Source organism: Argentina anserina, chromosome 1 (assembly GCF_933775445.1).
Source record: "Argentina anserina chromosome 1, drPotAnse1.1, whole genome shotgun sequence".
NCBI lineage: Eukaryota > Viridiplantae > Streptophyta > Magnoliopsida > Rosales > Rosaceae > Argentina > Argentina anserina.
The window spans coordinates 5,266,127-5,281,340 of NC_065872.1; the positions used below are offsets into that span (position 1 = coordinate 5,266,127).

A 15,214-nucleotide genomic window follows, 5' to 3' on the forward strand; every position below is an offset into this window, starting at 1 on the left:
ACGAGATCAGCACTCGTCGCTAGCTGGGGCTCTAAGTATTAGTTGGGTTAATGTCTGATATTTCAAAATTGAAGTACTCAGTCAATAGTAATCAGTGAAGTTTGTACATCCAAATTACAATGCCCAGATTCCTGACCAACTTTTTAACAATGCAAATTTAAAAATGTCCCAAACTAGCAAATATAAAGATTTTTTTATGGAGATCAGGTATGAAGAAGTCTAGTTGAGTCATCACGCTCATAGATTTGTTGATTCACAAATCGATGTTAACCATTTTATTATCAGTGAAGTCTCTTTTGATCAAATAAGAGTGTTTATACTTCGCTATTCGAAGCTCATTCTTAAACCGCGGTCAAATAGTTGAGAAAGTAAAAAGTCTTTTTCTTGTTTTCTCTCATCTAATTCTCGTTTCATCTCTTTCTCTCTCTTCCGTCCCCAAATCGAAGAAAATGGAGCAAATCAGATGTCTGGTCCTCTTCCCGACCGCCGGCTCCGGCGGCTTGTGCCATCTCTCTCTAGCTAGCGAGCTTGCCGGAGTAAAGAATGTTGTCTGTCCGAAAGAAAGCTGCAAGTTCCAAATTATTTACAACCTAGGAGGCATGCGATATAGTGTTGGTTTGATCTCAATTGAACTTGTTAAGAATCTACTTCAAGTCCACCCTAATACATATGCTCTGGTGATTAGTATGGAGGACATCACGTTGAAGTGGTAATGTGGGGATGAGGGGTCAATTCTTTTGTGTCTAATTACCAATATATATGAAAGTTAAGTTAAACCTTCATTTGCGAACTAAATCCATTGTTTAGCATATCAATACTCTTCTGGGTCCGACCTTTTATACTTAATTAACTTGTTCTTGTACATCAACTCTCAACTCAAACCCATTACCCATAGTGTTTTTGCTGAATGCTTTACTTTGTTTCAGTGTCTTGGTGGGTTTTGTGTTTGGGATTGCAGTCAACTGGAGAGCTCAAGATACACATGTTATCCCTCTGATTTTGGTTTATGAAGATACTTAAGGATAATGCTCTGAGCAAGTCTGGGAAGAGTTGTCGGTTTGGGAACAGAAGGGAGAAGGAAATAGGAGGGTAATTTCATCGGGGGAGTTAGAAATTAGCGTTTGAGTTAGAGTAGTAGGAGATTGAACGGGCCAGATCATCTTATTAGGCATATTAGGAGATAATTATGAGGAGAGGATCCCAGTCAGTGACGTTCATGTGTGCTGGTCCTCTTCTTGAAAGTAGAGAGGAGATGATAGAGGGATGATAGAAACTAGCTGATTAGTAAGCATTAGCCCCCGACACTATTATGCTTTCTCCTTATAAATCACCTCCGATTGGTTCATAGTGAACCAAGTGACAAGTGACAAGTTACCCAACTACCATTAAGAAAATGCCATCATATAGTGACACAAAGAGTCTCGACGGTCAATTTATATGAACCACTAGTGTGCTCCACCGTCAACTGATATGGTCATTGGTCTCAGTAAAATTCTGAGGTTTGGAGAACGAGTATGAAGTGACAAAATCGTGATGTCTGAAAGCGAAGCAAGGATGATATGGAAAACAAAACACACACCGAAGACCCACGTACCATAATAAGTTGGGAAATTGGTAGATTTTCATACGAAGAAAAAGCACCCAACATATATACTGCTGGACTGCCCGCGACATCACTAGTATAAAAACTCTACCGATCGACTAAGGTAAATGTGGCACTCTCCATTGCCATATATCTAGATAGCTTGGCTACCAGAAAACTTCTACATGTAGAAAGGTTGTAGTACTACGTACTAGTCTTTACCCTAATTACCCACAAAATACTAGAAACATATCCAAGTCGAAAGAGACATCTGGCGGGGAAAAAGAGGGTATCAAATTCACCGAGCTCCTCAGAATGGTGCTGTTGTTGATCGCTGCAGACTAGGCTTTTTGGGGAGTTGAGAAGCTGCTGCAGTAGTTAACTGCATCACCCAAACACAATAACACAATAAAGGAAAAGGAATCCAAAAAGAACGAAAATTGTAGCAATGACTAGAAGCAAGTTGCTGTCCTACCTGTTCTTGCTGTCTTCTCAGCCTCGCGTTCTCTTCCATTAACTGCTCAACCTCAAGCTCCAGCTCATTCGTGTAAGCCTGAACCCAAAAAAGAAGAAAAAAGCGAAGAGTTTCAGAAAAAAAGCGAAAAAAAGCTTCACACAATTAATGGATATGGTACTTGGAGAATTATAGGGTAAGCTATTATTCCTGCTTCCTTGCTCTGGATCTTGCAGCAGATTCTCTGTTCTTGATCATCCGTTTGTGTCTCCGATCTCCTCCTCCGAAGTTGCTGTGGTCAGATTCGGGTAAAGTCCTCTTCCCAACCCCAAAACCCGATGGCACAACCAACCCAGAAGAAGGAGAAGATTGGTTTCCGAGACCCTCAAACGGGTAAGCACCACTGAAAGAATTATCAGATACAGTACTAATGTTGGGGTGGTTGATGTCAATAATAGGCCTAGAATTAAGATTCTCAATACAGAAGAGCTGAAACTGGTCCGACTCCAAATGATTCAAGCTCAGAACAGTGGCCGGACTCTGCATCACAGCTTGAGCTGGGGGTGGAGGTGGAGGTGAAGGAGGAGGATGAGAGTTGTGAGTGATGTGGTGGTGCTGGTGCTGGTGCTGGTGCTGGTGCTGGTGCTGATCGGATCCGGGAGGGACTGCATTGCCAAAGGGCCTTGCGAGAAAGTCTTGGAGGGTCATGTTTCTGAAGTTGGGATTGTTGTTGAGTGTGTTGCTGGAGTCCGAAAGCGAGGCGAGGTTGATGTCCTTCCAGACCTCCTCCATGGTTCTTCTTGGGGTTGCCTGCTGCGAGAATGGAGATGGGGAGGCTATGTTCGGGGGAGACCAGGAAGATGAGTTGTAGTGGGTTTCTTCACTACCAGTTGAGGACATAATTGATTCTGAAGGAGGTTATAAATAGAACAAGGACAGTTTTGGGTAGCGAGAAGGGGAGTAAGATTTGGAACTATCTATTTAGAGCCATTGCCATTTATAGCAAAATTTTGTGTATTCTCTCCACCCTCGAGTCCTCTCTACTGATGTAGTGGTGTTATAAAACCATTTATATTCATGAGTTAGGGTTTTACTGTGAAGAGTAAAAGTGACACTGTTAATTGGGATGTGCTGAGCCCATATGAGTCTATTAGCATTGAGGATAGACTTCAAGCTTTTCGAATGATCCAATCGCAAATGTAAGGGGCAATTTTTACTATAAATGTGAACCATGTATATAATATATAAAACTACATTACAATTCTTGTAATTCACTATTGAAGCTGGAATGTGTAGCTAGCTCTTCTCTTTACTTAGGTACGTATTGAAGAAAACAATTTTATCTTGTCCAATATTCGGATTCCCGGAACGAAACAAATAGGATTTATCAACAAAGAAGTGTTGGCCTTAATTCCACAACCAAACTGTACGTACGGGCCACCAAGTAGTTCTTACCAAACAGCTCATTAATTGCAACCTTTTTGTCAAGCTTTGCCCCAGCAAACACAACGGTTGGCCACCGTGGTGATGATCTAACACTAATGATGAATCCCATTATAAATATTTAGACTTCACACCCGTATCGTCAGGGGTTATGGACTGGGTCACTCTGGGTCATGTTGACGGGATATTTGTTTTCACCCGTTTGTTTTTATTTCTGAGTTGCCACTGGATAATGATTGTGTATTGCATGTCATTATAAATATCTGGCGTCACCCCAAATACGCTGTGAGCAGAAAACATTTTTTATTTTTTTATAGAAATTTAACTGTAAAGAGAAGTTAAATGTATATGAAGGATAACTACCCGGCTAACTTATGATCTGGAAATTATGCACGGAGGGAGGAGTTACTTGAAATGTTTCTTTTTTATATATTTTGATTTTTTTTTACTTTTTTATCCTTTTTATTATATAATTTAATTTTACAATAATATATTTTTAAATTTATTTTAATTGACAAACTTTGTTCTGGTTAGAGAAATATAGATGATTTTAGATGTATATAAATAGTAAATTTTAATGATATATAGTTGTACAATTATATTTAAGCGTGATATAACTATTAAAAAAATTTAAAAAAACTAAATACCCTACCTTTTTTTGTTTTTGATATATGATTTTATGCGTTTTTCCTATTTTGTTATATACTAATATATAATTACGATGTTAATTAATTATATACCATCAGATTCACATTATCATTTAAATGGACGGTTCAGATTAGTAACATTTTATATTTGAGTGAGACCACAAGCTTGCGACACATGGCATATTTTCATGAAACCATAACAACGTGCGGGCCACGAGTCTTTCCTCTTCCCTGATTGGTGCGTTCATTTCACCTCTTCAAGTCTACACTACTGGCCAGCTTCTTGTTCCCTGTCTCGATTGCACATGGTGGACCCCACGTTGATTTGGGCTAGCGCAGATGTGGCGTGGCGTGGGTATGAGTCCAAGAATGTTGAGGTGATCCCTTACGAGTGGAAGCAGCAAATTTTAGACGGACTGGGTTATCGTGCCTACGTGGCTGATTATCATTTTATTTTAAGCACGGCTCATCTTGCTGCTCTTAGACTCTGTAAATTGATATGACCGACAACACTGTATAAAAAGAGAAGCAAATGGAAAGCACAGTCCCGCTCACCTGCGCGATGGAATTCATGGGACACACTTTTGGGACGATGATCAAGAGTGAGCCTCCTCCTCCTTCCTTCCTCTTCTTCTTCTTTCTGTTTTTTTTATTTCTAATTTTATTTTTTATTTTGGGATTCCGAACTATAATAGCCAGCAACACCAAGAAGCATGTCAGTTTCTCTGGACTCTTCCCTCATAAACTGGCCGCTTATTGCCCTTTCCACTCGATTAATTATTCAGAAACAGAGAAGCGTTTGTTCCTCACAAATCATGTCAACACACCTGTATTTTTCGTGGGATAACTTGCTGCATCTGCAGTGTGGCCTTCACTATCGGATTCATCTTCTCTGCAATCATTAACCTATTCTGGCTAGTTGTTCTGTTTGTCTGTGTCACTGTGTGTCTGTCTGACCAAGTCATGGTGTGTTTTTCGTGGGATAACTTGCTGCATCTGCACTGTGGCCTTCATAACTTATAGTTTACGTATTTATGTGGCGAAGTTAATCAAATTAGGGGGAAAAATGAATTTAGTCAGCATCATCAGTGCAGAAATTAAGTTTGTTTCGTCTACATGTTATATTTTCAGCATAGCTTCTTAGCTAGTATGTGTTTGTCCTATATATTATGTGCTGTGTATAATTACAGAACCTTCCCTTGAGTCTTGAGAAATAGGTTTGATTTGTTTCCCTCTTTATCTTGCAGCATTGAACATCCTATAGTTCTTAGCAATGGAAATATGGAGTCCCAAAGCCCTCATCCTTTATCCTTTTAAAGAATGAACTGTAAGTTTAACTTAGATTAAGACGTACTTAAACTTCGTTGAGCCATAAATTACACATGTAGTTGTGTCCAAGCTGATTGAACACAGTAATTTACCCTTGATTGAAGGATTATATAAGACATGGAGCATGAACAAGAACACGAAACAAGAATATTTCCGTACTCGGACCATTTCAATTGCATTGTGAGTTTGAGTTGACACTATAATTGCTTATCCAGAAAATGGGACCAATCACGATCATGTGGCGCAGGCAGAAACCTAATTTAAAAATGTCAGAATTTAAAAATAAACATAATGTAATAATTAGATAAAATTATATAAGAATAATCTATTAACATCAAACAGAAATAAACTTTCATATTAATTAATTATTAAAAAATTATATATATATATATATATATCAGTTTACATGTCTACACAAAATATATATGAAATATTATAGATTCATTAATTAATTATGGTAAAAAATCTTAAGAACAGTGTGAATATTGAAAAATTAGGATAAAATTACATAATTATATGACATTAACTATATATCAGGGTCAAAATCCATACTAAAATCAGTAAAATGTAATATTTAAGTGTTAAATCTTATATTTCAACTAATCATGCTAATTCTTAAAATTAAGAAGGGTCATTTGACCCCTCTAGCCCTAGTGTGGCTACGGCAGTGACAACCCTTATGCAGTTAGTAATTCACCGGCTGCTGTAAATTTGATTTAACAATCTCAACTAACCAGGCCAAATAAAATCAGTGAATGGGTTGAAGAAACTATTTTCTTTGTGCCATCTAAATTGGGATGGATGAGGGAAACAGAGCGATGCCCTAGTTGTTCGTCAGTACGTGAAAGATGTGAGAGATCGTCGAGTCCTCTCTTTGATCTTCAATCTGTACAAGACATCTGTCAGCACTGTATTGCTCTGACCCAAATTCTTTCACATCTTTTATGGCTTCTATGGTCCTTGTTCACTGTAAAAATTAAGCCCTACCACTCCTTCACTGTGAGGCATGCCGGCCTTTCAATCAGTCACTCCCTATTGGAAGAAGAAACAATCAGACAGTAATGTGCATTGTACCCTCCCCACTTAACCCTATTCCCAAAATGAAAACCAAAACATACCACCACAATGGATGGTGGTGGTTAACCCTTCATATTTCTTTCCTTCTTTTTTTCTTTTTTTTTTCTTTCAAACACTTGATCCCCAGATTTTGTATATGCAGTTATGCACTAAATCCTTGAGTGGAAAAAAGATTTGTGGGTTTACAAATTAAGTGGAAAGGGAGAGAAACAACTTTAGTTAAGGTCTTCTAAGCAATAGATGGTTAAATCGTACTAGCTAGTTCTAGTTCTGGGGTTTGATTTGATAGATATTGGGGGTTTCTTGGCTTTCCCAGAAATTACATCGAGTTCTTAAAGAAACCCAGAAAATTCAAACAGATTCTGATGATATCTACCACACCTTTGATTCCTTTTCTAAATTTACAAAATATGTCTGATTGATAGGTCTGTATCTCAAGGCTACATGTCATAACCCCATAGGTGCTGCACTACTGGGAAAGTTGAACAATGCATTAGCCTCTGGACTCTTTGCTGCTTCTTCTGTTGCTTTTCGTATTCGAACCAGGCACAGGGTTCGAAGCAAATACAGGTATAGCTTCTCCCTAAATGAGAGAGAGAGACATAGGGGAAACCAAAATAGTTAAGAACTACCAACTTGCTTCAATGGGGAAGCTCCATTTCTGATGCAGGTTAGTGAACTTCCAGTTGTCCCGACCAAATTCAAGATTACCACTGCAAACTATAAACGTATAAATCGAGTTCATGTTGTTGGGTGTGGGACTCTTTTAGCTATATATGTCAAGGACTCAAGGTAACACAAACTCAAACAAGAATGTCCAAATTTGATACCTAAAGATGGAGCGTATTGTCATTTATTTAGGGCAACCTCAGTGAGCCATTTATATGCTGGCTATCCATGTTAAGCGGGATGCTAATAAGGCTGCACATGCAGTAGCCTCTTATGCTGCTACTAATAATCAGGAATTTTCCTGGTCAATTGTTCCCAATTTCATGAGTCCTATAATTGCATCAGAACTATGTACTTCGTAATTTTCTAGTTTCAATAAAAGATCTGACCTCCTTCACCTCCAAAAAAAAAGCTAGCTTAGCTATCAATATGTACCGGCCTTCCCAAAAATACTACCTATAGCTTTGTAGGGTAAACACTCGTGGGCAAGGACAATCTCACATGCACACCATTCATCAACAGTATCATTGGTTAAATCAATCATGCAGGTTGGCATGTCCTTAAAACTTGTGAATAAGGTTGCCTGGAGTGTGTCTGATGCAGCTGGCTTCTAAAAAAAGATAGTTTATTCTTATTTTTTTAAATAAAATAACGGACTTTTTATAAGTATTGTTAATGCTTGAAACTAGTTTTCCGAAGGGACCAAATTTTTCAAATCGCCCAATATTTACTAAATTTTAAATTAAATGTGAATATATTAATGCACAATTATACCATATATAAAAATATAATTTTACCATAATTATACACAATTATATCATAATTATACACAATTTTACCATAATTATAATAATTTAATTATAATTACACAATAATTAAAAAGAATTTTTTGAATTGCCGTGAGGCCAAAGCCTCTTATGGCATCTTATCCGCCATTAAAAGCAATAACTAAGGGTGATTTTGACCCCGATGTGAGTTTTTTTATAATCAAATTCAGCTGTTATATGAGAATAATCAGCTGCAATTATGTTGTGAAAATAAGCAGCTATGAGTGTTGAAGTGTTTGGTGAATATTGATATAGAGGTGTGGTGAGTTTAGATAAATATTTTAAAATTTCATGAAAATTAAATAGTATGAGGCTTTAAGGGAGATTAGATAAATGTAATGAAGTAAAAGGTGAAAATAATCTCAGCTTCTATAATCAAAGCAAAAAAAACCTAACTTCTAAATTATGCATTTGGGAGAATGAGATTCAATTATAATTAGCAACAATTTTGTTCACCAAACACTTCACTCAGCGATCCTACTCATAATCATGTACATGTAGAGAAAGAGAGAATATGGCTTTGAGGAAAAATTAGGTTTGGCGTCCTTGTCCGTCGGCTTCCCTTTCACCTCTGTCGGCCCCGTGTGGGTCTATGTTGTACCAGGACTCTTCAAGTAGTGTCCCTGTGGAGTTTTTGGTGGAAGAGTGTGGGGGTGAGGAAGGGTGATAGTATTGTGGTGCTTGGGCCTTGGTTTGCTTGTCATTGGCCCTGTCGGCGAGGAGAATCAACGTCGCGAATCCGACTACTGTTGGGTGGTGGTGAGATCAGGGTGGAGTGGCGCCTCTATGATCGAATTGATTCGATTTATGACTGATCTCTATGGTCAGATCTAAGGACGATGCTAATTCGCAGAGGTAATGAGATTGACAGTTTGATGGGGATGGTAGTTCAACAATGCTGGTTGGACGACGTGAGTGAGAAGCTGACGGCAGCGGTTGGCGAAAAGTTGAGTTAAGTTTTGGCTCACAATATGTGTCGCATTTGCTTCCTGAAATAAGACCTAGGCATGGGCTCTCTTTTTTTGGCTCAGCCTCGGCTGGTTTATTTCTTTGTTTCTTTGTTTTTTGTTTGTTTATTTATTGGGTTATTGTCATGTGTAATAAGTCCTTGTACCTATGCTACAGGACCAGTCGGGTTGTATGTATGTGGGTGCACTTTTTTGTGCCTTGTCTGCTCACAATATGTGTCGCCCTTGCTCCCCGAAATAAGACCTGGACATCGGCTCCTTTTTTTGGGCTCAACTTGGGCTGGTTTATTTCTCTGTTGCTTTGTTTTTTATTTTGTTTATTTAATTGGGTTATTGTCATGTGTAATAAGTCCTTGTAACTATGCTACATGGCAAGTCGGGTTGTATGTTTGTGAGTGCACTTTTTGTCATTTTGTGCCTTTTATGCTCTAGGTATGCAGCGAGTTCATTGTTTTGTAAAATGGTTTTTGCTGTCTAGTGGCAGGGTGATACTAAGTGTCGTCGGATCTATTTTCCGGCAGCAACATAGTTGAAGAGTTGTATAATTAGACATTAGGTTATGCACTCGTGTTATATATGTACCAATTTCTCCATTATGTCACCGCATTTGTAAAGCAAATAGTGACACCATAAGAGCGGTACTCTTTGCTAGTTAGTGTTTTGTTAAGTATCTATTTGTAGAGATTTATTATATTATTTCAGGTTTTTGTAATCAGGGGTTTAGACTTCACGTCTCTTATTATATTCGACAGTTTTATTAATGAAGACTTAAGGATAATCGCACTAACCTTACTTAAAAAAAAGCACATAACTCAACTTATTTCATGAGATAAACCCATAATCTCTTAAAAAAATCTTGATGCCAAATTAGGTCTAAGTATTTGATAAAATTGAAATTGACTTGTGTTTTTTATTGGTAGGATGAGCAATTTAGACATGAAAGTATTTTTGTTATGTCTATAATATAATTGTTTAACTATCAATATTTTTTTGAATCACAGTAATCATATTATTGGAGCATCATTGATCTCAGTCCCAACACTTTGTCATTGTCACCCAAATTATTGTTTAATTTCCTCGTACCATTGGATATGTAACCTTCATAAGACAAAATGTTAACAATAAATAGTACATGAACTATTGCATATTGCATATTGAGAATTAAGATTATTTAACTTTCAAAATTATAACATAAGTACATAAACTTGTGAATTTAACAAACTTTTAGTACACACCGTCAGCAACTCAATTAATTCCATAAGGGTAATTATGTCTTTCACATCCGACTATGTCATCTCTCTGTCCTTGGTCAAGTGTTTCATATCCTCCGTTTGATCTATATACGACTATTACGAGGCTACGAGTCCGCTGACAAAACACGATATCCACGAACTCCACCATCCCCGTAGCTAGAACTAGGCAACCGCCATGGCCCCCTTGGTGGTTATTCTTTAGTTTTGGAGGCTTGATTTCCTCAAAAGCTTTTCATTTTGCAACCTTCCTGGAAGTATTTTGGGGTTGTTTCGTATGGGTGATGAATGAATAAGGTAAGAAACGAACTATGTGACTCAAGGTCAGCAAGACTATATGATTGAAAGTGACAGTAAGTGGAGATTTGAGATCTTTGATATGTGGATTGTGTGCACTAAGCACAACAATATGGATAGAAGCAGTGATTGTCTATTTGAGTATCCCTCAGTAATAATTTCAATTGATTGCCTATTTTTCATTCTAATTCGGCTACTCTCTGATTACAGCTTGTAAAGGCTGATCGGAGGAGGATTTACATGGTCGGACGGAGTGGTGGTGATAAGTCTAGTCTGAAAAAGGGTAGAAGTTGTATAATACAGTTGTAGCCATCATTTGTGCGATAATGACTTGGGCAATAACGGAGAGTTAACGATATACACTGAAAATGAGTCAAGTTTAATATTTGATGTACCTATTTTGTAGTTTTTGAAACTGATATATTTCAGTGTTTAGTGGGCAATAATAATTCATGTACAATTCTTAAAATGTTTCCTAGAGAAGAGACTGAAGATGAAGGTCCGTGTGCGTATGAAGAAAAAGAACAGCAGACGTGTGTAGTTTGTTAGAGGAAGAGAGGGTAGTAACCGGTAGTTGATGGTAGTAGGCATTAATGAACAGTATTTAGCGGTACAGTATATAGAAGCTCCTTTCTGCTTCCAAAAGGACGGTTACCCCTGCTCCGGTTTTCAGTCCAAAAAGGCACCCGCTTTTAAGAAAAGCAGCAATGCAAGCCACTTACCAAACACTTTTGTTGTCGTTTCTCAGAAGCAGGGGAGCTAAAAAGCTCCCTCCGAAACGCACCCATAGGGTTTAGAAAGATGAGCCGACTTGGCTTTATTACAAGAATGATCAATTGAGTTGTTTCTGGAAGTAGCTATATCCCCATTATTCTTGTTTCTTTTAATTAGGATCTTTAGGTTTCATATCCTCCTCTTTTGTTCTATTTTTATTTAATCTTATAGTTTGATAGAGAAAAAAAAAGTATATAATTTGTATCGGTTTCTGGTAGAAATTGGATGACATTTCTTAACCAATTTCTTTCGCGTGGGAGTTGTAATGAGACTGATTTGCGATCGTGAATTTAGTATTCGTTATCGTATCCAAATTTACAATTGCGTTATAATTTAAAATGTTTCTCACGATCGATGTAATTAACACAATATTTCGCTACTTAATTAGTTTCTTCTTGAGCTTGATAAAAGATGAGATTCAAATTTTAGTTTGAGTTATTAGGATAGGATAGTCAATTAAAAGGGATTCCTCTAAGGGTTAGAAATCATCAATGGAGATCAACTATTGTTTCCCATTTTTGACGAGTCAAGTGATCCATGTTGTACAAGGTATTGTTCTTTCTAATGATCAATTGTCTCCAAGTCAACATTGAGAGATGTATGTATGCAATTGTGAAAACTGATATGTGCTCATCAAGACATCAAGCATATCAATGTATTTGAGGGCGATGATGTTGTATGAAACCTTTCTTGTAGAAAGGATTAACAATCCATTGTCGTCCAGCGGTTAGGATATCTGGCTTTCACCCAGGAGACCCGGGTTCGATTCCCGGCAATGGAACTATTTTTAGCTAAAGAGCCTTGAATAACATTAGGACTATACTATTGCCTAACATTGAGTTGTTTTCGGTGAATGCCTAAGATGATGCCCAGGTGTTCAATGCCTGAAGATGATGCCATTTAACACAAAACATCAATACATTTGGGTGATTTGGGACATTGTAGAAAATGATATTTCTAGGCATTGATCATGTATTATGCAGCAATTTGGTTTTGCAGCCTCAGTTGCGAGCTTTAGCTCAGGGTTTACACTATTGGCGGGCAAATCTTTCACTACTGCAATATCATTAGTACAGTGTTGAACAATGAGGTTCCCAAACTTTTCACAACTTAGAACCCAGCTACATGAAAAGAAGAGAAATATATCATCATCTCATCAGTCAGCATCATTTCCACCATTTGAGACTTCTTCTGCCCTCCCACCGGAAACCGGCACAACGGGCATGTCTTCCGGCACATATTGAACCACTCATCGACGCATGACTTGTGGAACTTGTGCCGGCAGGGAAGGATACTCATGTCCTCATGATCCTCCACTAAACTTGACAAACACACAGAGCAAAACTCACCTTCAGCTGCAGGCTCAAGCAAGCCCTTTTCTAATTGGACTACATCATATAACCACATCCTTGGCTGCTGAAATCTTTGGTTAACAAAGTTGTAGAGGAAGGAGAGTACAGTTTGGAGAACCATTTGATTCTTAATGAAGGATTATCACCTCAGCAAGGTGTTTATAGAGTTTTAGTTGAAGGAAAGTAAAGGGTCACTATGCTAATGTTGCTTGGGTTTGAAGGAAGTGCAGTTGCAACTAAAGAGAGTGTTACTCTTGACCTTTCTTTATATTTTACTCGGTCATAGGCATAGTATAAAACCTGTTGCTTAGTTTTCTTTCCTCTGTGTTGCTTCTTCTTTGCTGCAACATTGCATCAATCAATCTTTGTTTACTGGGAACTACCAACTTCGACAGAAATTGTGTACCCTTCTGATATCTGAATCCTTGCTAAAGGTTAATAGTGACCATATATATGCCTGAAAATGTTATTCGAGTGGCAGCGATGGATGTAGAGCATCTTCCTGGTTTGGAGATAACTAGGAACAGATTCATATAATAGAATAGCAGATGTAAAATACTAGTTAAATTTGTACTGTAACTCTGTAAGGCTGGAATTTTGTTCTCTTTTGTTTCTACCTTGGACCAATAAGAGTTTACTGGTCAATCATAACTTACACTTGCAAGTTGCAACGGCCATACATTCTCGGGTATACTTGAAACCTAGAGCATGCCCTGGGTAAGACCTAACTTATCAGAAGGTAACTTGAATACTTGATTGTTCAAACATCATGCAAACTTGGAGCACCCTTATCCAGGCTACTTGGTCGAGAGGCCTCATTCAACTTCAAATTGAAAAGCATGTGACTGGGTAATAGTAGGAAAATCAATGCTCCATATATTTCTACACTAGCGAAAGTAGCATACTAGTAGTTAGCAACTTAGCAAGAATCAGACAAGGTGCTTCAAGGCTCCCTTTGCAAAAGATTGGTGTTCAGGTCCATGATTAGTTGAGGAGTAAGGGAAATGTGTAGGCCAAGGTTTCTTCATATAATGTCTACATCTTGGTCCAAGTCCTTATCATTCCAATCATTGGTCCTTCATACAACAATCTAAAAGATGATAAATTTTCATATATTAGACTCGGCGAAGTCTCAGGTGAGGCCTCAGATCCTGTGAGGACCGAGATAGTGAAGCTCAAGCAATCTACAGTTAGAGAAGATAATCAGCCACTAATCCAATCAGAAACAAATAGATATGCCAGCCAGCAAAATCTAACTACATAGCATTACTGAGACCAAAAATCAAAGATCAACCAAAAACAAAACCTGTTCAAACCATCTAGACTGCAGAAATATCTGTTCTCCTCTCAACATAGATAATAGCAGAAGAAAAGAAGACATGGCAGTCATCAGTGGAAAAGTTACATCTGCAATTCGCAATTGTTTGAATTTATTCAGTTCAAATCAAACTATATGGTAAATTTCAATAGTCAATACAATATTTTCCACATGGAAAGTTTTAAAGGAACCTCTCATACCCTACCGGATTCCTCTGAAAAATAATAAACACAGATTCATTTGAAAGACTCAATCATGCTTCCCTCTGGCATTTCCTCACATATGGAAGAACAAGCCAGTTCATACAGTACTGAAAAGAAACAATGCTAAGAAGCCGAGAACTTCAAACTCAAATGGTGACCATACCTTAACATCCACCATTGATCTATTCACCCCCTCCGACCTCCTCAATTTGCTTGCCTCTTCCCTGATGACTCCCCACCCTCTTCAGGCTTTATTGCATCCGTATCAAGGATCTTGCCATCTGCTGGTACTAAGCAAGGAATCCCATCCTTTATCTATCAATAACAATTACAAATAAAACTGAAACAAGATATCAGCCACACTACAGGAGATCAAACGCCGGAAAGGTGTTAGTATTCTATTTTTAACAATCACTCATGTTCAGTAGGAAAACAGCTGAAATGCCAAACACAATGCCTCAACCTCAAGTATCTTAACTGCATTATCAGTTACCAGTTACCACAGAGACAACACTGCATTTTCACCTTTCAACTAAATTCCCAAGTTTCAAAAATCACAAAAATTCACTCAAATTCTGAGCCTTGATTGATGTAAAACATCTACAAAATCCCAATATTTAGCTCAAGTAACTGCAACCAAATTAGAGCAGGAGGAACTTACAGGGAAGGAAACACCAACCGCATCACTGATCAAACAATTTGTTTCCTCACAGTACCTACCAAAACTCAAACCCAAAAACAATCTTATATTAATCTGCATAATAAAGTAAGGAAAATCAAACAAATCTAATCCTTCAAAGTTTAACCTTTCTCCCGCAAAAACAAACAGTTAAAAAAAAAACAAGAAAAAAAATCCACCTCAAGGGTTGCCTAGAAAGTGGGCAGACGAGTCTCTCGTATAGCGTCTTATTGAGCCCAGACGCCGCATCTTTCAGAACCTTAATGCTTCCATCTTCATCTCCTCCTCATCTCTAAACTAAAAACACAACCCCTTTCTTAGAACGCACCGTTTCATGAACCACAA

At 37.9% G+C, this 15,214-nt stretch overlaps 2 protein-coding genes, 1 long non-coding RNA gene and 1 other non-coding gene across 4 annotated transcripts; 2 read left to right on the forward strand and 2 right to left on the reverse strand.

The window, feature by feature from the left end:
* Positions 1-1,674: 1,674 nt before the first annotated feature.
* On the reverse strand, positions 1,675-3,149 carry LOC126794131 (bZIP transcription factor 27). Its single transcript, XM_050520796.1, has 3 exons — positions 2,246-3,149; positions 2,058-2,134; positions 1,675-1,964 (listed from the first exon to the last, which is right to left on the reverse strand). The coding sequence occupies exons 1-3, from the start codon at positions 2,934-2,936 to the stop codon at positions 1,893-1,895; spliced, it is 840 nt and encodes a 279-aa protein (XP_050376753.1). The 5' UTR covers positions 2,937-3,149; the 3' UTR covers positions 1,675-1,892.
* Positions 3,150-4,620: 1,471 nt separating this feature from the next.
* On the forward strand, positions 4,621-9,952 carry LOC126793546 (uncharacterized). The gene is made up of 3 exons (XR_007672076.1): positions 4,621-4,728; positions 5,374-5,453; positions 6,958-9,952. It is a non-coding gene; the product is annotated as an uncharacterized LOC126793546 (long non-coding RNA).
* A 2,074-nt stretch (positions 9,953-12,026) lies between these two features.
* Positions 12,027-12,098, forward strand: TRNAE-UUC (transfer RNA glutamic acid (anticodon UUC)). The gene has a single exon. It is a non-coding gene; the product is annotated as a tRNA-Glu (tRNA).
* A 1,971-nt stretch (positions 12,099-14,069) lies between these two features.
* On the reverse strand, positions 14,070-15,205 carry LOC126794951 (uncharacterized). Its single transcript, XM_050521752.1, has 4 exons — positions 15,198-15,205; positions 15,049-15,135; positions 14,852-14,906; positions 14,070-14,505 (listed from the first exon to the last, which is right to left on the reverse strand). Exons 1-4 carry the CDS (start codon positions 15,203-15,205, stop codon positions 14,395-14,397), a joined length of 261 nt encoding a protein of 86 aa, XP_050377709.1. The 3' UTR covers positions 14,070-14,394.
* Positions 15,206-15,214: the final 9 nt, after the last annotated feature.

Coding starts and splice junctions, on each gene's coding strand:
- LOC126794131 (XM_050520796.1), bottom strand. CDS start 2,936: ATGTCCTCAACTGGTAGTGAAGAAACCCACTACAACTCATCTTCCTGG. Junction 2,135..2,245: donor ATCCAGAGCAAGGAAGCAGG/AATAATAGCTTA, acceptor TTTGGGTTCAGG/CTTACACGAATGAGCTGGAG. Junction 1,965..2,057: donor TGAGAAGACAGCAAGAACAG/GTAGGACAGCAA, acceptor TGGGTGATGCAG/TTAACTACTGCAGCAGCTTC.
- LOC126794951 (XM_050521752.1), bottom strand. Junction 14,907..15,048: donor CTTTCTAGGCAACCCTTGAG/GTGGATTTTTTT, acceptor GAGTTTTGGTAG/GTACTGTGAGGAAACAAATT. Junction 14,506..14,851: donor CGGTTGGTGTTTCCTTCCCT/GTAAGTTCCTCC, acceptor TGTTATTGATAG/ATAAAGGATGGGATTCCTTG.